The 23,710-nt window shown below is 43.6% G+C and overlaps 1 protein-coding gene across 5 annotated transcripts in view; it reads left to right on the forward strand.

The window, feature by feature from the left end:
* Positions 1-23,710, forward strand: part of abcc10 (ATP-binding cassette, sub-family C (CFTR/MRP), member 10) — a 94,214-nt gene that overhangs the window by 52,033 nt on the left and 18,471 nt on the right. For all 5 annotated transcript variants that reach the window (XM_059982592.1, XM_059982594.1, XM_059982593.1 and 2 more), the window contains 6 exons: positions 3,562-3,762; positions 7,903-8,026; positions 9,005-9,176; positions 12,107-12,450; positions 16,164-16,333; positions 23,068-23,228. In XM_059982592.1, the coding sequence (XP_059838575.1) occupies positions 3,562-3,762; positions 7,903-8,026; positions 9,005-9,176; positions 12,107-12,450; positions 16,164-16,333; positions 23,068-23,228 (1,172 nt within the window). The remainder of the gene's footprint in view (positions 1-3,561; positions 3,763-7,902; positions 8,027-9,004; positions 9,177-12,106; positions 12,451-16,163; positions 16,334-23,067; positions 23,229-23,710) is intronic.

Consider the following 23,710-nt stretch of genomic DNA (forward strand, 5'->3'; position numbering starts at 1 on the left):
CGGAGGATTGAGATGGACTATGAACATGGAGCTTATGATGCATTTGCCTTCCTTGTGTTCGCCAAGGGCATTTCAGTCAGCACAATGGCACAGCTAGTAGAATTGCTGCCTCGCTCTGTTGAGAATCTGGGGTTGGGTCTCTCAGCGCATATGAAGTGGGAGAGATACAAACTAAGGAGGTGAATTCAAGCTGAACAAGGAACCCCAGTGGCTGGAAAGGTGTTCAAGTCAATTATTAAGAATAAAGTTATGGAGCACACAGGACAAGATAGGACAAAGTCAACATGGTTTCCTTAAGGGAAAATCTTGCATGACAAACTTGTTGGAATTCCTTGAGGAGATTACAAGTCAGATAGATAAAGGGGATGCAGTGGATGTTCTACATTTGGACTTTCAGAAGGCCTTTGACAAGGTGCCACACATGAGGCTTCTTAACAAGTTAATAACCCATGGTATTACAGGAAAGTTACTAACATGGTTAGAGCATTGGCTGATTGGTAGGAGGCAGCAAGTAGGAATAAAAGGATCCTTTTCTGGTTGGTTGCCAGGGTCGGTGTTGGGACCACTTCTTTTTATGCTGTATATCAGTGATTTAGATGATGGAATAGATGTACTTGCTGTCAAGTTTGCAAATATTACCAGGATTGGTGGAGGAGCACGTAGTGTTGAGGAAACAGGTAGGCTGCGGAAGGATTTAGACAGATTAGGAGAATGGGTAAGGGAGTGGCAAATGAAATAGAATGTTGGAAAATGCATGATCATGCACTCTGATGGTAGAAATAAATGTGCAGGCTATTTTTTAAATGGAAAAAAATAACAAAAATCTGAGATGCAAAGGGACTTGGGAGTCCTTGTACAGAACACCCTAAAATTTAACTTTCAGGTAAAGTCAGTGGTGAAGAAGGCAAATGCAACTTGTCAAAGGTCTTCTGAAAGTCCAAATATAGAACATCCACTGCATCCTCATTATCTATCTGACTTGTATCTCTACAAAGAATTCCAACAGGTTCGTCAGGATTTTCCGTGAAGGAAACCATGCTGACTTTGTCCTATCTTGTCCTGTGTCACCAAGTACTCCATAACCACCTCCTTAACAGTTGACTCCAACACCTTCCCAACCACTGAGGTCAAGCTAACTGGTCTATAATTTACTTTCTGCTGCCTTCCTCCTTTCTTAAAGAGTGGAATGACATTTGCAATTTTCCAGTCCTCTGGCACCATGCCAGACTCCATTGATTTTTGAAAGATCATTGCTAATGCCTCCAAAATCTCTACCACTACCTTTTTTAGAAGCCTAGGGTTCAGTTCATCTGATCCAGGTGATTTATGTACCCTCAGGTCTTCCAGCTTTTTGAGCACCTTCCCTCTTGTAATAGTAACTGCACTGACTTCTCTTTCCTTGCAACCTTCAACATCTGGCACACTGCTATTGTCTTCCACAGCGAAGACTGATGCAAAATACTCATTTAGTTCATCTGCCATCTCTTTATCCCCTCTTTTTCTAGCTGTCCCATATCCACTGTCATCTCTTTTATTTCTTACATACTTGAAAAAGCTTTTACTGTCCACTTTGATATTGTTTGCTATCTTGCTTTCATATTTCATCTTCTCCCTCCTAATGATTCTTTTAGTTGCTCTCTCTAGGTTTTTAAAAGCGTCCCAATCTTCTATCTTCCTGCTTATTTTTGCTTTGATGTTTGACCTCTCTTTTGCTTTAACATTAGTTTTGTCTTTCCTTGTCAGCCACAGGCATACTATTTTGCTATTTGAGTATTTCTTTGTTTTGGAATACATCTATCCTGCACCTTCCTCATTTTTCTCAGAATCTGACACCATTGTTGCCCTGTTCTCATCCCTGACAGCATCTTCTTCCAAATTACTTTGGCTAACTCCTCTCTCATATCATTGTAATTTCCTTTACTTCACTGAAATACTGCTACTTCAGACTTTACTATCTCCCTAGCAAATTTCAAGTTGAACTCAATCATATCGTGATCCCTGCCTCCTGATGGTTCTTTTATCTTAAGCTTCCTAATCACCTCTGGTTTATTACATAACACCCAATCCAGTATAGCTGATCTCCTAGTAGGCTCAATGACAAACTGCTCCAAAAAGCCATCTTGTAGGCATTCAACAAACTAACTCTCTTGAGATCCATTTCCAACCTGCTTTTCCCAATTGACTTGCATGTTGAAATCTCCCATGACTTTCATAACATTGCCCTTTTGACACACGTTTTTTATTTCCTGTTGTAATCTGTGGTCCACCTCCCAGCCACCGTTGGGAAGCCTGTATATAAACTGCCGTCAACATCCTTTTACCCTTGCAGTTTCTGAACTCAACCCACAAGGTTTCTACATCTTTTACGTCAAATCTTTCTACTGATTTGATGTCATACTTTACCAACAGAGCCACGTCACCACTTCTGCCTATCTTCCTATCCCTCCAATGTAGTGTGTAACCTTGGATATTTAGCTCCTGACTACAACCATCCTTCAGCTATAAAAATGAAATACCCTAGAAGCATTCATCAGGCCTGGCAGCATTTGTGGAGAGGGAAGAGTTTTTGTTTCAAGTCAGTGATCTTTCACTGAAACTAGGGAAAATTGGAAAACAAACTTGTTTTAAGTTGTAGAGAGATGGGAGACAGGAAAATAGGATGATGAGACAGGGAAAGAGAGGTGGAGAGAATTAGAACTTTAGCACTTGCCCCCTTGAATCTGCTGTGGCTTACTGACCATTACTTGATATGCTGAGGATGCGACCTAAGAGATTAGCTCACCTTTGGAGTTCCAAGACCTCATGGCTCTGGAGATGAGCAGACCGAAGGTTGGCGTCTCTGCAGGAATCTGGTGTGCCGTGGGAGTACATGGAAGATCAAAAGCAGCAAGCTGGCAGCTGGCTTTGTGCCCAGAGACCCGAGTTCTTTGGGCACAGAGCTAGGAAAAAGCAATGCAGTGGACCTTTAACATCGTAAATCAGCGAGTTGTTTGTTATATCTCCACTTTTGCTGTGAAACGGAGACACCTCTTTCTCCCTTATTAGGGAGGGAGAGAGAGAGAGCCTCTGGTATGTCAAATACCGGGTAAACTAGTAGTCTGTGCCTTTGCTGATGCTTTGCTGCATGCTTGAGAGCTTAGTGGTGGCTGCTGATGGGTTTTTTTGCTGGTGGGTGGGTATTGGCATTTTGTTGCTGCTTATGTGTGGTGGGGAGCTGGGGGGGTTCTGTGGGGTTCTAACATTTAACTGTCATTCATTCTTTGGGGCACTCCTGTTTTCGTGGATGGTTACAAAGAAAAAGCATTTCAGGATGGATATCGTATACATTTCTCTGACATTAAACATACTTTTGAAACCTTTGAAGATTGTTGCTAATCTGATTGTATCTTCAAAGCATAAAAACAGTTTTTTTGCCAACAAACTGGATAATGTTGTTGGTCAAATACATTTGGGAGTCTTTGTACCCAATTACTGAAAAAGAATATCAAATGTTGTAAGCAATTTTAAATAGTTTCCTTTCCTCACACTTACGTCAGTCTGAGTGGCTATTTTCAAATTCAGCAAAGAAAAAGAGCCGAGTGGAGGAGGAGGAGACAAAAGAGACAGCTGAGGAAACTACGGAGGTCCAGCTAGAGGCCAGGGAGGAAGAGGATGAAGAGAAGAAGGCGGGAACAGTGGCTCTGCATGTGTACCGATCATACTGGCTGTCAATTGGCAGATGGTTGTCATTCCTCATACTCCTCTCAATGTTCCTCATGCAAGGTAAGATATTTGACAAAGTCAGCTCCAGGAGGATGTCTGAATGTGTGGAGGGAGCTGCGAGATTGTATCGGATTTTCACTGTGCTTCCACATGAGTTGTTAAATGATAAAGTAATAGAACAGGGAAGGAGGATAAGTGGCTGATCAAGCCTTGCTCAGGTGGCCAGGTGGTGATCCCATTCTGCACTTCCCTCCTTTCAGTCTTGTTAAATCGTTGTCTCCTTTTCTGAGGATATGAGGCTGAGCGAGAGTTGATGTCAGTGGTTGGAGGGGAGGGGGTCACTTTGGAACCAGTAAACTCAGTTTCAAGACAATTATGGAAAAAGATAAGACTGGTCCTCAAGTTGAAGTCCTAAATTGTGAGAAGATTAATTATGATGAAGGCAGATATCTCACTGTTGTCTGAAAATCCCCTGGTGGATAGGTATCAAGATCAATTTGGAATAGTGTGAGAGAGCCTTTCTTTGTTCTCTGCCATGTCTGGCAACCAAGGGTACATGATTAACCTCCCAGAGATCCCAAGGACTCTGCTGACTCAAGTCACTTATCCTGTGACAGGGGCTTGGTCCACTTACTAACATTTCTATGTTGCTCTTCCTGCTTGCAGCAATATTGCCAATACCAGAAACACGATGGTGTTACCTTCCCAATGTAAGGAAGGATTTATAAATGGCCTTAGGTCTCTGCTCACTGGAATTCAGAAGAATTAGGGGTAACCACATTGAAACCTATTGAATATTGAAAGGTCTTGATAGAGTGGATGTGGAGAGGACGTTTCCTATGGTGGGGGAATCTGAGAACAGAGGACACAGCCTCAGAATAGACAGGTGTCCTGCTAGAGCAGAGATCAGAAGGAATTTCTTTATCCAGAGTGTGGTGAATCTGTGGAATTTGTTACCACAGGCGGCTGTGGAGGCCAGGTCATTGGGTGTATTAAAGGCAGAGACAGATAGATTTCTGATTATTTGGGGCATTGAAGGATATGGGAAGAAGGCAGGAGATTTGAGCTGAGAGGGGAAATGGATGAGCCTTGGTGAGGAGATTTCACTTGGGTCCATTGACCAAGTAGAAAAAGGCACTGAAAGATTGCAACAGCTTACTTGAGCTCACCAGAGACCAATTGATGTTTGGGATTGATTTCCAAGAGCAAAGTAAAAGACCACTGGGGCAAGAGCAGCAGCCATTGTCTGTGTGAACAGAGTTGAAGTGGTGAGGATTTCTTTCCCTTCCCTTTTGTATATCTGCTCAGTTAGGGCAGCAGTGGCGCCAAGCAGGACAGTTGAATGCCCCTCTTGCAGGATGTGGGAAGGTAGGGAGATCTCCAGTGTCCCTGATGACTACAACTGTAAGAAGAACATCCAGCTGCAGCTTCTATTAATCCACATTAAGGAGTTGGAGTTGGAACTGGATGAACTTCGGATCATTTAGGAGGCTGAAGGGGTGATAGATAGAGGCAATTACATCCAAGGAGCACGTCACAGGAAACTGAGTGACAATCAAGAAGGGGAGAAGGTTTTAGGAACGTGTAGCCATCTCCCTCAACAACACTTTGGGTACTGTTGGGGGGGGGGCATGACTTAGCAGAGGAAAGTCACCGCAGTAGGGTCTCCAGCACTGAAGTCTAGCTCTATGACTCAGGAGGGAAGGGGGAAGAAGAGACATGCTGTGGTTATAAGGGATTTGTTAGAGGAACCAGTAGGAGGTTCTGTTGCCTTCCGGTTGCCAGGGTTGGGAACATCTTGGATTGAGTCCTCAACAGTCTTCAGTGGAGGGTGAAAAGCCAGAGGTCCTGGTCCACGTAGGTACAAATAACATAGGCAGGAAGGGTGATGAGGTTCAATAGGAGGTAGGTGCTAAGTTAAAGGGCGAGACCTCCAGGACTGTGTATATTTCAATGCAAGAAGTATTGTAGGAAAGGTGGATGAGTTCAGGGCATTGATCAACACCGGGAATTATAACGTTGACGCCATTAGTGAGACTGGTTGCAGGAGGAGCAATGTTTTGATGACAAACTCTGCCACCTGGGTATGTCTAGACCTGTGGTATTTATACCCCCGTAGTCTGTTCGTTCTGATTGGCTAATTCTCATCCAATCAAGTTTCCTCCAAACCCTATGACAAGGTTGTGGTCCTCTTGGAGGCTAGAGGTTATGCAGAGGGCAAACTTGGCAAAATACAATCAAATTCCTGTTCTTATTTAGAGCGAGACCTTCGTCTTTGTTAAAATTCATTTCCTCTAGTTTTATTTCAATGGTTTCCTTCACCAGGAAGTCCTAAAAGCCATTGGCACAGCATAGTAATTTAGTGCCATTAAAGTCAATCTAATGGCCATTGCAAATGCAGTATTCTGATAACACCGATTTCTCTGGGTAAGCCAAACAAATACACCTCCTGTGCTCCTTGATGCAGGTTTCCACAGTGCATCCCGTCTGGCCAATATACACTGCTCCACATTCACAATGATCCTGTAAATGTAGAGCTGTGACTTGAGTTTCCTTATGGGTTGTGGATGGTATTGATGGGTTTTGAAACCGCCTGGTGAAGGAAACCATTGAAATAAAACTGGAGGAAAAGAATTTTAACAAAGATGAAGGTCTCGCTCTAAGTAAGAACAGGAATTTGATTGTAAACAAGGTGGGAGAGCAGAAACCTGATTGGATGAGGACTAACCAATCAGGAAAGACAGACTACAGGGGTATAAATACCAGCGGTCTGGGCATACCCAGGCATCATCCCTGAAGAATGTGGCAGAGTTTGTCATCAAAATGTCTATTATAATTGATATATGTATCTAGCTGGAAGCCCGAAAAGAATTTATTCGTCATGTACGTTGGGAAAGCAATAGATCCTCTTTCAATCTTATCAAGATTTTTGAGGAAGTTATCGGGAAAATAGATGTTGTCTACATGGACTTTAGTAAGGCAAACGGCAAGGTCCCGCATGGGAGGCCGGTCAAGAAAGTTCAGCCACTCGGCATTCAAGGTAAGGTAGTAAATTGGATTGGACATTGGCCTTGTGGGAGAAGCCAGAGAGTGGCAGTAAAAGGCTGCCTCTCTGACTGGAAGCCAGTGGCTGGTGGTGTGTCACAGGGATCGGTGCTGCATCCTTTGTTGTTTGTCATCTATATCAATGATCTGGACAACAATATGGTTAACTGGATCAGGAAACTTGCGGATGACACCAAGATTGGGGTTGTAGTGGACAGAGAGGAAGGTTATCATGCGTTGCAGAAGGACTTGTATCAGCTGGAAAAATGGCTGATGGAATTTAATGCAGACAAATGTAAACTTTTGTAATTTGTTAGGACCAACCAGGGTACGTCTCACACAGTGAGTGGCAGGGCACTGAGGAGAGCAGTAGAACAAAGGGATTTGTGAATATGGGTCCATAATTCATTAAAAGTAGTGTCACAGGCAGATATGGTCATAAAGAAAGCTTTGATACATTGTCCTTCAGAAATCAAAGTACTGAGAATGGTAGTTGGGATGTGTTCTTGAATGTATATGGGATATTGGTGAAGCTTAATTTGGAGAACTGTGCAGTTTTGGTCACCTACCTGCAGGAAGAATGTAAACAAAGTTGAAAGATTTCAGAGAAAATTTACAAGGAAGTTGCCGGGTCTGGAGGACCTGACTCAGTTAGGACTGTATTCTTTAGAATGTAGAAGATTGAGAGAAGATTTGTAGAGGTATACAAAATTATTAGGGGTATAAATAGAGTAAATGAAGCAATCTTTTAACACTGAGGTTGGGTGAGACTACAATCAGAGATCATGGGTTAAGGGTGAAAGGTGAGAAGTTTAAGGGAAATATGAGGGACAACTTCTTCTCTCAGAGGGTCATGAGAGTGTGGAATGAGCTACCAGCACAAGTGGTGCATTCCAGTTCAATTTCAATATTTAAGTGAAATTTGGATAGGTACATGGACAGCAGGGGTATGAAGGGCTATGGTCCTGCTCACGTCCATGGGAGTAGGCAGTTTAAATGGTTTCCACGTGGACAAGATTAGTCAATGGCTGTTTCTGTGCTGTACTTCTCTATGAATTCTGTGACTCTAAATGGCAGAGCAGACTCAATGGGCCGAATGGCCTAGTTCTGCTCTTATCTCTTACAATCTACTGTTTCTCATCCTTTCCATTACAGCTACTCGTAACTTATCTGACTGGTGGCTGTCCCACTGGATTTCTCACCTGCAAAACAAAAATGGCTCAACACCAAGCAACCATTCATTGTCAGACTATTACCAACAGATGGAGCGATTCATGGGGTAAGCACGGGCTATGTCACAGGCAGGTATTGATGCATTTCAGGGGGGCCTGTGTCAATCAGGATGTCAAGCTGTACAGGTGTATTTCCTCACCAAGGTGTTCAATACACAGTGAGCATTTCATGAGAGTGTTGAAAACACATTACATCTGTTCCCCTTGCTGTTTGGATCAGTACTGGGGACTGTTCCCCTCACTGTGTGGGTCACTACTGGGGACTGTTCCCCTCACTGTGTGGGTCACTACTGGGGACTGTTCCCTTCACTGTGTGGGTCAGTACTGGGGAGTGTTCCCCTCACTGTGTGAGTCACTACTGGGGACTGTTCCCTTCACTGTGTGGGTCAGTACTGGGGAGTGTTCCCCTCACTGTGTGGGTCAGTACTGGGGAGTGTTCCCCTCACTGTGTGGGTCAGTACTGGGGACTGTTCCCTTCACTGTGTGGGTCAGTACTGGGGAGTGTTCCCCTCACTGTGTGGGTCAGTACTGGGGAGTGTTCCCCTCACTGTGTGGGTCAGTACTGGGGACTGTTTCTCTCACTGTGTGGGTCAGTACTGGGGACTGTTTCTGTCACTGTGTGGGTCGGTACTGGGGAGTGTTCCCCTCACTGTGTGGGTCACTACTGGGGACTGTTTCTCTAACTGTGTGGGTCAGTACTGGGGAATGTTCCCCTCACTGTGTGGGTCAGTACTGGGGAGTGTTCCCCTCACTGTGTGGGTTGGTACTGGGGACTGTTCCCCTCACTGTGTGGGTCAGTACTGGGGACTGTTTCACTCACTGTGTGGATCCCTTTGCCTTTTTGTGATCAATTATGTTTCATCATTCAAAACTTGTGTTTGCAAAGGTCACTACTGGAAGAGGCAGCAACAGAGTGAGATGTGTGGTTGTTCAAGTTTCGTTAATCTTTAATGTAGATAAGTCAAACTTCATATTGAAGTAAAATTGTTACAGATTTGTCGGTCACTTTCTGTCTTTGTTGGTAGGTCCCTCTTCACACAAGAGCTGTCGCCAGATGTCAAGTTCTACTTGATAGGTTTTGGTGTTATTGCTGCATCAAACACTGTATTCACGGCAGTCCGAGCCTTTCTCTTTGCCGCTGGTGGTATCCATGCTGCTGTGGTTATTCACCACAAAGTTTTACTCCGTGTAATGAAGGTTAGTGGTCCATCTGCCTCTTACTTACTTTTCTATGTTTGTTTCGATGTGAACCTGTTTCTTCCACCCTGTTCTACTGAAGCAACAGGTGTACAGCAGGTGCTGTTTTGTTGGCTCTTCACACAACCCTGGAAGAGCTGGACAACGAAGATGCATACATTTCACATCCGGGTGAGGGCAAATCAAAAGCCAGGGCTTACTGCAGAGGTCCTCACCAGGCTGAGGGATCACGATGCTGCTTTTACATCAACAGATACGATAACTCTTCCCGGAAGCAAGAACTGTGCTTTCCCGCTCCATCAGGAAGGCAAAACGGGACGTTCTCAGAGAGCTTACAGCCACTTCTGTGATACCAGAGACACGAGGTGCAAGTGGCAGGGAATTCAGAGGATGACAGACTGCAAGTCTATCCTGTATGGCAGTGCCCAAGATGCCTCACTCCCTGAGAGGCTGAATGTCTTCTGCGGCCGGTTTGATGCACAGAACAAGGTGCTGGCGAGGAAAGCGCCCCCTCCCCCCCCCCCCCCCGGGGGGCAGACACTCTGTCTGGCTGAAGCTGAGGTGAGGAACTCCCTGGCCAGAGTCAACCCACACAAAGCTCCGGGGCCTGATAATATACCAGGTCAGGTTCTGAAAGAACTGAGCAGCTGAAATTAACAGAGGTGCTGATTCAATATCTCTCGAGAACAGTCCCCTTGGATTTCAAGGTTGCAATTATCATTCCAGTGCCAAAGAAGGTGACAGTAACCTGTCTAAGTGACTATTACCTGGTGGCATTAGTATCAACAATTATGAAATGCTTTGAGTAGCTGGTCATGGAGCACATTAAAGCCTTTCTCCTAGTAACACTGGACTCTTTCCAGTTTGCTTATTGCTCAAATCAATCCACTGATGATGCAATAGCCTCTGCCCTGCCCCACCTGGAAAATGGGGTCTCATATGCCAGACTGCTGTTTATAAATTTAAGTTCAGCATTCAATGCCATCATACCCCAGGGACTGGTGGGGAAACTGTCCTCACTGGGTCTCAACACCTCCCTCTGCAATTGGATACTGGACTTCTAAACAGTAAGGCCACACAGTCAGACCGTGTGGGCAGCAATATCTCTCATCCCATTACACTGAGCTCTGGCACTCCCCAAATCTGTGTGCTCAACCTGCTGCTTTTCACACTGCTGATGTATGACTGTCGCAGGATCCAGCTCAAACTGTGTCCTCAAGTTTGTGGATGACACAACAGTGGTTGGCCTTATCAAGAACAATGACCAGATGGAGTACAGAGAGGAAGTAGAGCAGCTGATGGTTTGGTGTGAGAATAACTACCTAAGCCTGAACATGGAGAAAACAAAGGAAATCATTGTGGACTTCCAAAGGTGCAGGCAAACCATCTTCCTCTATGTATGGCTCCTCCCTAGAAAGAGTTAAGTGTACCAAGTTCCTGGGAGTTCACATCATGCAGGACCTCATCTGGTCCCTTAATATCACCTCCCTGAACAAGAAGACACAGCAGCGCCTCCACTGAGGCAAGCAAGGTTCTTGACCTCCATCTTAACTGTATTTTACAGGAGCAGCACTGAGAGCATCCTGACAAGTTGCATCTCCATCTAGAATGGGAGCAGACAACCATCAGACCAGAAGTCCCTACAAATGACTGTGAGAACAGCTGAGAGGATTGTAGGGGCCTCCTACCATCCATTGGGGACACTTATCAGGAGCGCTGCGCACACACGGCCCCTAGTATTATTAACGATCCACCCATCCATCCAGTATCCTCTTTGACTTTCTACCATCTGGCAGGCGACTACAATGCATAAAAACAAGAACAGTCAGGAGGGGAAACAGTTTCTTCCCCCGGGCCATTTGTCTCTGAACTCCCGGCTGCATCATATTCGAAGAGTGACTGGTTAATCTGTTCTGTGCCTTCCAATACTTAAAATTAATGCTCTTTAGTTTGTTATTTATGTGTGATTCATCTATAGATTTATCAGTACCTTCATAAGTTATTGCGAGTAATGTGTACTACTGTGCTTTTAACTCCTGGTTTGCAGAAACATTGTCTTGTTTTTATATACATTATATGGTTCTGTATGTTATATACATGTACATAGTTATATGACAATAAATTTGACTAGACTAGAATCAGTCCTTGAGCTGTTCATTCCCAGGTTTAAAGGATCCAGTTTGTAGGTCTTCTACTCACCGCAGTCATATTTTCCTTTGCCCTCAGCAAAAAAAAAGAGAAACATTGTGGAGGTAGACTGTAAATTCAGTGCTAGCTTGTGGCTGTGTATGTTCAAGCCCTGTACCGCGTGGAAGGATAGGAATTGCACTCTTGCTGTCAGTTGAATTTATTGTCTTCTACACATTTATGTGTAATGAATACCTTATTTGTAGAAACATCGCATCATATTAGCAGCACTCAAGAAAAGCATAAATCATGCACAATTTTGGCAAGAAAGAATGGAATTCGAACAAGAACAATGTTGATTTTAGTGCAAAGTGGTCATAGGTTCAAGAAGAAAATGGCTGAGGGGTAGTAGCTGTCATTGAACCTGGCCATGTGGGACTTCAGGTTTCTGTACCTCCTATATGATGGCAGGAGGTGCAGAAGCCTCAAGTCCCCCACCATCAGGTGTCACGTCCCGGATGGCAGGGGCAGGATCTTTGAAGATGGATGTTGTCTTCTTGAGGCAGCTGTCGATGGTACCACTGAGGGGGAAGGATGTCCCAGTGATGTATTGGACTGATATGGGAGGCGAAACCAGCATTTCTGTCCTGTGGCTGTCTATTAGAAGATTCATTACTGCATTTGAGGCTGGCCTGTGATTCACTCCGCAATGAAATAATCTGCCTAGGTAGCAATGGAAGAATTAGAGAGGGAAATTGGTTAATGAAATAACAGGGTCTTAATTGGTTTTCATTCTGTTTTAGGCCACAACGTCATTCTTTGACATAACTCCCATTGGACGCATTGTGAACCGTTTCTCCACGGACCTCTACAACGTAGACGACACTCTTCCCTTCATCCTCAACATCTTCCTGGCTGCTCTGTATGGCCAGCTGGGCATGGTGCTGATGATCAGTTACAGTCTGCCATGGATCATACTGATCCTGCTGCCACTGGCAATCATTTACTTCTATTTGCAAAGCTACTACCGCTTCACTTCAAGGGAGCTCAAGCGCCTGACTGCCATCACCCTCTCCCCGATCTATACACAGTTCTCTGAGACACTGAAGGGCCTCACCACTATCAGGGCGTCCCGGGCCATTGTCAGGTGAGCTCTTTGTGAAGCAGTGAGATAATTAATCCAACGGTCATCTCGTTCACACACAACCCTTCAGCCCACCATATCTGTATGGCTGTCCCCTCTTATCCCACCTGGATAGGATACCACCTATAAGAAATAATATTGAATTTTCCATTTTGAGGTAACCTTTACATCCTGTGTTTGTTTCCCCTCCCTCTCCCTTCCCTATCCCCCTCCCCTTCTCCCTCTCCCCACCCCTCCCCCTCCCCATCAATCTCCCTCCCTCTCTCTGTCTCCCCCAGTGTCTCCATCTCTCTGTCTGTCTTGCTGTCTCTGTCTAGCACTCTCTCCGTCTCTTTTATGTTCCCACTTACCATCCTCAAATCTCCCCCACTTTCAACCTTTGTCCCCCAACCTGTTCCATATGGGCTTGTTTCCCTGGTCTTTTTTCATCTTTCACCAAACTCCACGCCTCCCCTCTTTTGTCTGGTTCTATCTGCCCATCATCCTTTCTCCTTCTACAGTTTACCTATCCACCACCAACCTACGTCAGCTCTCCCCCCTCCACTTTCAGTCCTACTACAGGGTCTTCACCAGAAATGTCGACAGTTCCTCCACCGACCCCACAGATGCTGCTCAACCCACTGAGTTCCAACAGTAATTCTTTTTTTGCTACGTATCTGTACTAATCCCATTTTCCAGTATTTGACTCCAATTTTGCTAAGCCATATTCTTCAAGTGCTTATCTCTGTAGAATCATAGTTACAAAGCACAAAAATAGCCCAACTAGTCCATGCTTACCTGAGCTAGTCTCATTTACCTGTGTTTGGCTCATCTCTCTCTTAACATTTTCTATCCATGAACCTGTCAAGGTGTTGTAATTGTACCCACCTCTTTCACTTCCTCTGGCAGCTCATTCCATATACATACCACTCATTTCAACCTCTCATTGCTACAATTGGAAGTCCCCACCTGCTTCAAAAGGGCAACAATAAACCAGTGCCCAAGGAGAATAGCATGACTTGCTTTACTGACTGTCGTCCAGTAGCACTCACATCTGTGGTGGTGAAATGCTTTGAAGGTTGGTCATAGCTGGAATGAGCTCCTGCCTCAGGAAGGACCTGGATCTGCTGCTGTTTGCCTATTGCCACAATAGGTCAAGATCAATCTCCATGTCTCTTCACACAGCCTGAGATCACCCGGACAATACAAACACCTATTTCATTAGAAATCTGAGGAGATTTGGTTTATCACCTAAGACACTCAAATACTCCTACATTTGTCCTGTGGAGAGCATTCTGACAGGCTGCATCACTGTCTGATATGAGGAGGCTATTGCATAGGGTTGAAAGGAGCTACAGAAAATTGTAAAATTAGTCAGTTCCATCTTGGTTTCTAGCCTCCATAGTATCCAAGTCACCTTCAAGGAGCAGAACCTCAGAAAGGCAGTGTTCGTTATTAAGGACCCCCATCACGCAGGACATGCCCTCTTCACACTGTTACTGTCAGGTCGGAGGTTCAGAAGCCTGAAGGCACAAACTCAGTGATTCAGGAACAGCTTCTTCCTCTCTGCCATCTGATTCCTAAATGGACACGATCTCTCTTTTTTAAAAATTATTGCTCTTTTTGGACTATTTTTAATTTAACTATTTAATACACACACACGCACACATATATATACTTACTGTAATTGATTTACTTCTGTATTTTTCTGTATTATGTATTGCATTATACTACTGCTGCTCAGTTAACAAATTTCACGACACATGCCAGTCATGTTAAACCTGATAATGATTCTGATTCTCTCTCCCCCTCAGCTTGCCACGCATATTACTTTTAATTCTTTCCCCTCTCATCTTAAATTTCAGTCCTCTAATACTGTATGAAGCTGTGAAAATACTGCCTCCAGTACCCCGTCAGGTAGTGAGATACAGATTTCAACCACCACCAAGTGAAAAACAATTCTCAGATCCCTCTAAAGCTCTTGCCTATTCATTTATTTCTCACTGACTATATCCCTCAGAGTATCATACACTCAATCAGTCCCACTCCCCCAGCCTCCTCCCTTCCAAGCAAACAAACCCCATTCCAGGCAACATCCTATTAGTATTAAACTATTTTCTAAACAGGGAGCAAATTTGGAAATCCGAGTGTAGAATTCCTCAGAGGTTCACTAGCAGGTCGAGTCAGTAGTAAGGAAAGCAAATGCAATGTTGACATTCACTTTGAGAGGACCAGAATATAAAAGCAAGGATGTAATGCTATGCCTTATTTGGCATTGGTCAGACATATTTGGAGTACTGTGAGCACTTTTGGGCTTCTTATCCTTGAAGGATAAAAGAGTAAATATATGAGGAGCATTTGATGGCTGTGGGTTGCCATTCACTGGTGTTTAGAAGAACTGGGTGGGAGAGGAATCTCAGTGAAACCTACTGAATATTGAAAAGATGTTTCCAACAGTGGGAGAGTCCAGAACATCCCATTAAAATATAAGTGAGAAAGACTTTCTTTAGCCAGAGGGTGCTGAATCTGAAATTCATTGCCACAGGAAGTTGTGGAGGCCAGGTACTTGGGATTATTTAAAGTGGAAGTAATTAAGTACTTAATTCGTAAGGATATAAAAGGTTATGGGGTAAAAGCAGGAGGGGGGGGGGTTGAGAGAGAGAATAAATCTGCCACAAATGAATAAATGAATGATAGAGTAGACTCTATGGGCCAAATGGCCTACTTTTCCTCATGTCTTAAGGTCTTATCCTGGTGAATGCCCTCTGCATTCTCTAACAATATTCCACAGTGTTCCACAGCAATGTCTGATAAAGTGGTACAAAACTTCCTGCTCTCGTTGCAGCTGAGAAGGCAATCTGTCTTCCAACTTGTGCTGCTACCTTCAAGGATCTGTGGATGTGTACACCTTGGCCTGATTTCTCAGTATTTTCCAGGATCCTTCCATCCATTATGCATTTAATCCTCTTAAAAAGTATCACCTCACATTTTTTCAGGATTAAGTTCTATCTGCCATTTCATTGTCCCTCTTACAAACTAAACAATATCATTCTGTAGTGAAAGACGACCCTCAATAAGCCCACCATCACGTAATACACAACAGCTCTCTGAAATCAAGTTGACAGGGTGGTAAAGAAAGCTTATGGCATGATTATCTATGAGACATTAAATTCAAGAGTTAGCATGTTATGATGCAGATTTATAAAACTCGGGTGAGGCTGTATCTGAAGAATTATATTCAGTTCTTCTGGCCCCATTGTAGGAAAGATGCAGTGGCTTTGGAGAGGGTGCAGAAGAGGTTTAACAAGATGGTGTCTAGATTTGAGGGTATGTGCTATAAGGAGAGTTTGATCAAATGGAGCGGCGGAGCCTGGGGGGGGAGACCTGATCGAATTTTATAAAATTATGGGTGATACGGGCATAATACACAGTCCAAATCTTGTATTAGTTTAAGGTGAGGTGGGAAAAGTTTGAAGGCAATAAGATGTGTAGGGGAATTCACTAAGGTATGGAATAGATTCTTCTCAATAGCAATTAATTTTAAAATAACTTGGGAAGGTTTTCCAAAATGATTCTTGGAAAGCTCTCTAGCGCGAGCATTTGCAACATTTCCCTTCCCAGCCTGCCTGATGACTGTGAGATTGTTGATGTATCATTTTACCTGCAGTTCTAGAAATGTCCATAGGAACATATTTTTCCTCATTTGTTATCTAATCCCACTCCCACTCCCTCCTCAGGTTTGAAAAGGAGAATGGCCATCGCCTTGAACTAAACCAGCGCTGTCTTTATGCTGCCAATACAGCCATGCAGTGGCTCGACATCAGGCTGCAGATGATTGGTGTTACTGTAGTGACGGCCATTGCTGTTATCGCTGTCCTGCAGCACAGCCTGAGTCATGGCAATCCTGGTAAGATGTTATCATCTGAAGACAAAGAGCTATTTGATGAGACGAGCAGAGTGTACCCATCATGTCCCAGTGTCAAAGCACCATCCCACACTGTCACAAGCTGCAGCAGTGCCTGAGAAAGCAAGTTAGCAAATCTGAGCCCGAGCAACGTTGCCAGATTGTGTTATTTTCCACACAACAATGCTACATTGACTAGGAACACCACTGACTGTACCACACACAACTCACAGCCTACCCTGGAACACCACTGTCTGAATGTACCACACACAACTCACAGCCTACCCTGGAACACCACTGACTGTACCACACACAACTCACAACCTACCCTGGAACACCACTGTCTGAATGTACCACACACAACTCACAACCCACACAGGAATACCACTGACTGTACCACACACAACTCACAGCCTACCCTGGAACACCGCTGTCTGAATGTACCAACACAACTCACAGCCTACCCTGGAACACCACTGACTGTACCACACACAACTTACAACCTACCCTGGAACACCACTGTCTGAATGTACCAACACAACTCACAGCCTACCCTGGAACACCACTGTCTGAATGTACCACACACAACTCACAACCCACACAGGAATACCACTGACTGTACCACACACAGACAACCATCCACACAGGAGCACCACTGATAGTTTCATGATGGCGTCAGTATCTTGTCTTCATCCAGCAGACGGGTTTGAATGGAGCTTTTATAGGGTGGGGGACTCATCGATGTATTTATCAGTAGTTGGAACAGCAACAATAGACTGGTGGAACTCTCAGCTTAGATTATAAAACGTGGGAACATTCAGCAATTCGGGCTGTTTCTGGGGGAAGAGAACCAAACAGCATTTCAGTTCAATGACCTTTCATCAGAGTCTGCATCTTACTCCACAGTGGCTTCTCAAGACAAAGAAATGCAGAGATTTGAGGTAAGGGGAGAGGAGGGAAATCCAGTTTGGAAAGTGAAGGGTTCAATGACAAAATGCAGCCAAGCATTAATGACGATTTCCAGAAGATTAGCAAAGAAATGGAGGGAAACCGAAGGGTAAATTGCAAGAATACTGATTATGTGACTTCCGTTAACTAAGTACTGTACTGTTCAGAATAGGAAGGTGAGCCTTCTGTCGTCCTGGAACGGATGCATCCTACTCTCCAGTTATAAGCAACAACTGCTATTCGACCTCTGGATTTTTTTATTACAGTAATTTGTGTTAATTGTGCCCTAAATTTAGAGTCATAGAGCAGTACAGTATGGACAGACTCTTAAGCCTAAACAGTCTATGCTGTCTATGGTACCCAATCAGCTCCTCTCAATTTACTGTGCTCAGCCCATCTCTCTCGAAGCCCCGTCCCTCCACACATCCACCCATGTGCTCCTTAAATGATGCCACTGTACTGTCTCAACTATGTCCTCTGGCAGTTTGTTCCATGTACTCACCACCCTCTGTGTGGAAAAAGTTGTCCCCAAGGTCCTTTTTAAATCTTTCCCTTCACACTCCAAATCTATGTCACTAGTTTTGGACTCCCTACCCTGGGGAAAAGACACCATCAATTTTATCAATGCCCATTGTGATTCTTATGTTTCAAGGAATGAAGATCTAGGCTGGTCCAACCCTCACTTCTCTCCCTTTAAGCTAGATCCTTTAGTCCTCTATCTTTTTCTGCACTGTTTCCAGTTTAACCATGCCTCTCCAAATAAAGGGTGACTAAAATTAATTTCAGTTGCAGTGCAAGATTCAAAGGAATCAATCTCTTGATTTCTGCAGTACAAGACTGGAAGGAGTCTTCTGTGCATATGTAGATATTTGAAAATGCAGTTGGATTAGATTTGTCCTATGATAACAGTGAATGTTGTAACCTTGCCAACATTAGAACAGTAAAACCAGAGCCATTCGTTCCTAAGAATATGGATAATTTTAATGTAGGTGTAAAATTAAGGCAGAGATTTTAAGTAAACTGGACATCTACAAATTATCAGTTAAAGATTCCATGCTGGGGAAGTAGAGAGTTGATTGTCGCTAACGTATCTGATCAGTTATAAGACTGATACTGCCCACTAGAGGTAAAATGGACAATAAACCACTAACCTGTGATCACAAGTTACATTACCTTAATGAATTTATTGGTAACAACTTCCTAAACCCAAGTTAGACCATAAGAAATAGGAGCAGAATTCAGCCATCCAGCCCATCGAGTCTGCTGTGTCATGTCTTCATGGCTGATTCATTTCCCTCTCAGCCCCAATCTCCTGCCTTCTCCCTGTATCTGTTCATGCCCTGACCATCAACCTCTGTCTTAAATATACATAAAGACTTAGCCTCCACAGATTCACCACTCTCTGGCTGGAGAAATTCCTCTTCATCTCTGTTCTAAAAGGACACCTTTCTATTCTGAGGCTGTGTCCTCTGGTCCTGGACTCTCCCAACATTGGAAACATCTTCTCCACATCCACTCTATCAAAGCCTTCCACCATTAAATAGGTTTCTGAATTCTACAGAATACAGGCCCAGAGCTATCAAATACTCTTCATACATCAAGCCGTTCAATCCTGGAATTATTTTCATGAACTTGCTTTAAACCCTCTCCAATGGCAGCACATCCTTTCTCACCAAAACTGCTCTCAGCACTCGTGAGGCCTCACCAGTGCTTTATAAAGCCTCAGCATTACATCCTTGCCTTTATATTCTAGTCCTCTTGAAATGAATGCAAGCATCGTATTTGCCTTCCTCACCATGGACAACCTTTAGGGAATCCTGCACAAGGACTCACAAGCTTTCATCCAGATTTTTGAATTTTATCTCCATTTAGAAAATGATCTACCCTCTTACTACTTCTACCAAGTGCATGACTGTACACTTCCTGACGCTATATTCCATCTGCCACTTCTTTGCCCATTTTCCTCATCTAAGTCCTTCTGTAGCCTCTGTACTTCCTGAAAACTACTTACCCCTCCACTTTGTACCATCTGTGAACTTTGCAACATAGACATCAATTCCATCATCCAAATCATTGACATATAATGTAAAACCAGTGGTACCAACACAGACCCCCATGGAACACCACTAATCACTGGCAGCCAACCAGAAAAAGGCTCCCTTTGTTCCCACTATTTGCCTCTTGCCAGTCAACCACTGCTTTATCCATGCTAGTATCTTTCCTGTAATACCATGTGTTTGTAGCTTGTTAAACAGCCTCATAATGAAGGCCTTCTGAAAATCCAAGTATACAACATCAATCAATTCTCCTTTGTCTATCCTGTTTGTTATTTTTTTCAAAGGATTCCAGGAAGTTTGTCAGGCAAGATTTTTCCTTGAAGAAACCATGCTGACTGTGGCCTAATTTTTCATGTGTCTCCAAGCACCCTGAAACCTTATCCTTAACAATTGACATCTTCCGAACCACTGAAGTCAGACTAACTGGCCTATAATTTCCTTTTTCTCTGCCTCTCTCCCTTCTTATGGAAAGAGGCAGAAAAAAAGGATATTATAAGAGTGGAGTGATATTTGCAATTTTCCAGTCTTCTGGAAACATTCCAGAATCAAGTGATTCTTGAAGGATCATTACCAATGCCTCCATGATCTCTTCAGTCACCTCTTTCAGAAACCTGTGGTGTACACCATCTGGTCCAGGTGATTTATCTACCTTCAAAACTTTCAGTTTCCTAAGAACTTTCTCCCTGGTAATGGCAACTTCACACACTTCTGACCTCTGATGCTCAAGAACTTCCACCATACTGCTGGTGTCTTCCACAGTGAAGCCTGATGCAAAATACTTTTTCAGTTCATCCACCATTTCCTTGTTGCCCATTACTACTTCTGCAACATCGTTTTCCAGTGGTCCAATATCCATACTCACCTCTCTTTTACACTTTAAAAGAGATTATGGTATCCTCTTTAATATTATTGGCTAGCTTAGTTTCATGTTCCATCTTTTCCTTCTTAATGACTTTTTTAGTTTAATTCTGTTGATTTTTAAAAGCCTCCCAATCCTCTAACTTCCCACTAATTTTTGCTCTATTATATGCCCTCTCTTTGGCTTTAATGTTGGCTATGACTTTGGTAATTAGCCATGGTTGTGTCATCTTGCTTTTGGAATACTCTTCCTCTTTGGGATGTATATATCCTGTGCCTTCTGAATTGCTTCCAGAAATTCCAGCCATTGCCATCATCTCTGCCAGTGTTCTTTCCTAATCAATTTTGGCCATCTCCTCTCTCATGCCTTTACTCCTCTATAATACTGGCATATCTGACTTGAGCTTCTCCTTCTCCAATTTCAGGGTGAATTTGATCACATTATGATTACTTGCCCCTAAGCATTCTTTTACCTTAAGCTCTCCAATCAGTTCCAGTTCATTGAACGACTTCCAGTCCAGAATAGCTAATCCCCTAGTGGGCTCAACCACAAGCTGCTCTAAGAAGCTATTTCATAAATATTCTAGAAATTCCTCTTCTTGGGACCCGGGACCAACCTGATTTTCCCAATCTCAATCTACCTGCTTATCAAAGTCCCCCATGATTATTATAACATTGCTCTTTTGGCATGCACTTTCTATTTTCCATTGTAATTTGTCGACCACATCCTTGCTACTGTCTTTATATAACTCCCATCAGGGTCTTTTTACCTTTGAAGTTCCTAAGCTCTAACCACAATGATTAAATACCTTCCAACCGTATGTCACCTCTTGATAATGATTTGATTTCATTTTTTACCAACAGAGCAATACCGCCCTCTCTGCCTTCCTGCCTGTTCTTTCGATACAATGTGTATCCTTGGACAAGAAGTTCCCAGCTATAATCTTTCAACCATGATTCAGTGATGCCTACAACATTACACATGCCAATCTGTAATTGTGCTAAAGTTCATTTACCTTACTCTGTACACTGCGCACATTCAAATGTAACATCTTCAGTTCTTTATCCGCCCTTTTTGATTTTGTCCACCTTTTACTTTGCAACTTATTCAGCTGACTGCAATTTTTCCCTATCATCAGCCTCTCCTTGCTTGGAGTTTCACTACACATTGCCTCTGTTTGTAAACCAACTACCTCATCCTCAGCACTATCACTCCGGCCTGAAGGTCCAGTTTCTTCCTCTCGTCCGGACCTCCTCACCTTGTCTACCTATGTCATTGGTGCCAATATACACCCAGACTTCCGGCTGCTCATCCTCACTCTGGACCTATACAAATCTTAAAGCTACTCTGTACATCAGTATAGGCAATTACATGTACTTTCTTTGACAACTTCTCTATATTTTCATAAATAAATTCAGAACCTATGATATTAAAACATATTGAAATTTCACAATTTCTTAATTCTGAATATCCCAAGCATGCTTATTACCCATAAGTTTTTTTGGACCTCCACTGTTCCCAGTATAATTTACACAACATTAAGACCAATAAGTAGCCCACGATCTATTAATTTGCATTTGCCTGCATTGAAACCCATCTAAAATTTTGTGCAAACACGAGGAAATCTGCAGATGCTGGAAATTCAAGCATCTCCCGGTGTGGCCTTTTATATATTGGTGAGACCCGACGCAGACTGGGAGAATGTTTCGCTCTACACCTAGGCTCTGTCCACCAGAGAAAGCAGGATCTCCCAGTGGCCACACATTTTAATTCCACGTCCCATTCCCATTCTGATATGTCTATCCATGGCCTCCTCTACTGTCAAGATGAAGCCACACTCAGGTTGGAGAAACAACACCTTATATACCGGCTGGGTAGCCTCCAACCTGATGGCATGAACATTGACTTCCCTAACTTTCATTAGTGCCCCTCCTCCCCCTCTTACCCCATCCATCCCTGACATATTTAGTTCCCCCCCCCTTTCTTTTCTCTTTTTCTGCCCATCACTGCCTGTTCTCCATCTCCCTCTGGTGCTCCCCTCCCCCTTTCCTTCTCCCTAGGCCTCCTGTCCCATGATCCTTTCCCTTCTCCAGCTCTGTATCCCTTTTGCCAATCACCTTTCCGGCTCTCAGCTTCACCCCACCCCCTCCGGTCTTCTCCTATCATTTCCCATTTTCCCCTCCCCCTCCTACTTTCAAATCTCTTACTATCTTTCCTTTCAGTTAGTCCTGATGAAGGGTCTCGGCCCAAAACGTCAACAGTGCTTCTCCAACGTCGATGCTGCCTGGCCTGCTGTGTTCCACCAGCATTTTGTGTGTGTTGCTAAAATTTTGAGCAGTTGCTTCATTCAAGTCTCCTGACTTTACATTTAAGTCTTAGGACTATGACCTGATGCAAAAGTTGCAATGAAAACTAAATCGTGATATAGTGTACATGGATTGTTCAGAAATCTGATGACAGAGGAGAAGAAGCTGTTCCTGAAACACTGAGTGAATGTTTTGGGCTCCAGTACCTCCTCCCTGTTGTTAGTAATGAGAAGGATCCTTAATGATGGAGGCCACCTTTGTGAGGCAACACTTTTTGAAGATGTCCTCAATGGTGGGGAGGTTCCAGCCTGCTGTGGAGTTAGCCGAGTCTACAACTCTCTATAGCTTCTTCTGATCCTCTGTAAAAATTTGTTTATAGTCTGTGGTGATATACCAATTCTCATCAAACTCCTAATGAAGTATAGTTGCTGGCATGCTTCCCTCATGATTGCATCAATATGTTGGACCAATGTGAGTCCATTTGACCTATTCTCTCTTCACAGTCAATTTCCAGCATGTTTCAACTCGAGGTGAGTAACTACAATTTTGTTTTTTCTCTTGTCTCAGGCCTAGTGGGTCTCGCTCTGTCCTATGCTCTGTCAATCACAAACTTACTCTCCGGAGTCATTTCCAGCTTCACTCAAACTGAAATACAGATGGTGAGCGTGGAACGTCTGGATGAATACATCACTGAGATTCCAAATGAGCCTCAGGATTACTCTGTTGAGGTAAGAGCAGATTTGGGTGGGAATGGAGATGGGGAGAAAGGGAGGGAGTAAATGAGAGGGTGTTGTGTGTGTTTGTGTGAAAATGTGAAGACAGGAAGAATGACTGGAATGTGTAACAGCTGTTACACCTGGATCACTTGGGTAAATGCTGTTCAGGAACGGTCAGATCCACCTGGTTATATAAAATGAAAATCAGAAAATCTGTTGACTCGGGAAGTTTGAAACAAAGGTAGAAAATGCTGGAAACATTTGGCAGTTCATGCAGTGTCTATTGTAAGATTCTGATGCTTTTGATCCAAGGTACTTTCAGAAGTCAAGAAAGGGGCATAAAACAATCATTTTATTAAGTGCTAATACAACAAAGAAGATTGGTAGCAGGGAGAAACAGAGGTCCAGTAGGGGAAGGAAAGAAGAAGTAGAGATAGCAGGCTAGCATGCTCGCCTTCCTATACCATCGATAAAATACGTGCCATTCAAACTCC

This window comes from Hypanus sabinus, chromosome 10 (assembly GCF_030144855.1).
Source record: "Hypanus sabinus isolate sHypSab1 chromosome 10, sHypSab1.hap1, whole genome shotgun sequence".
Lineage (NCBI taxonomy): Eukaryota > Metazoa > Chordata > Chondrichthyes > Myliobatiformes > Dasyatidae > Hypanus > Hypanus sabinus.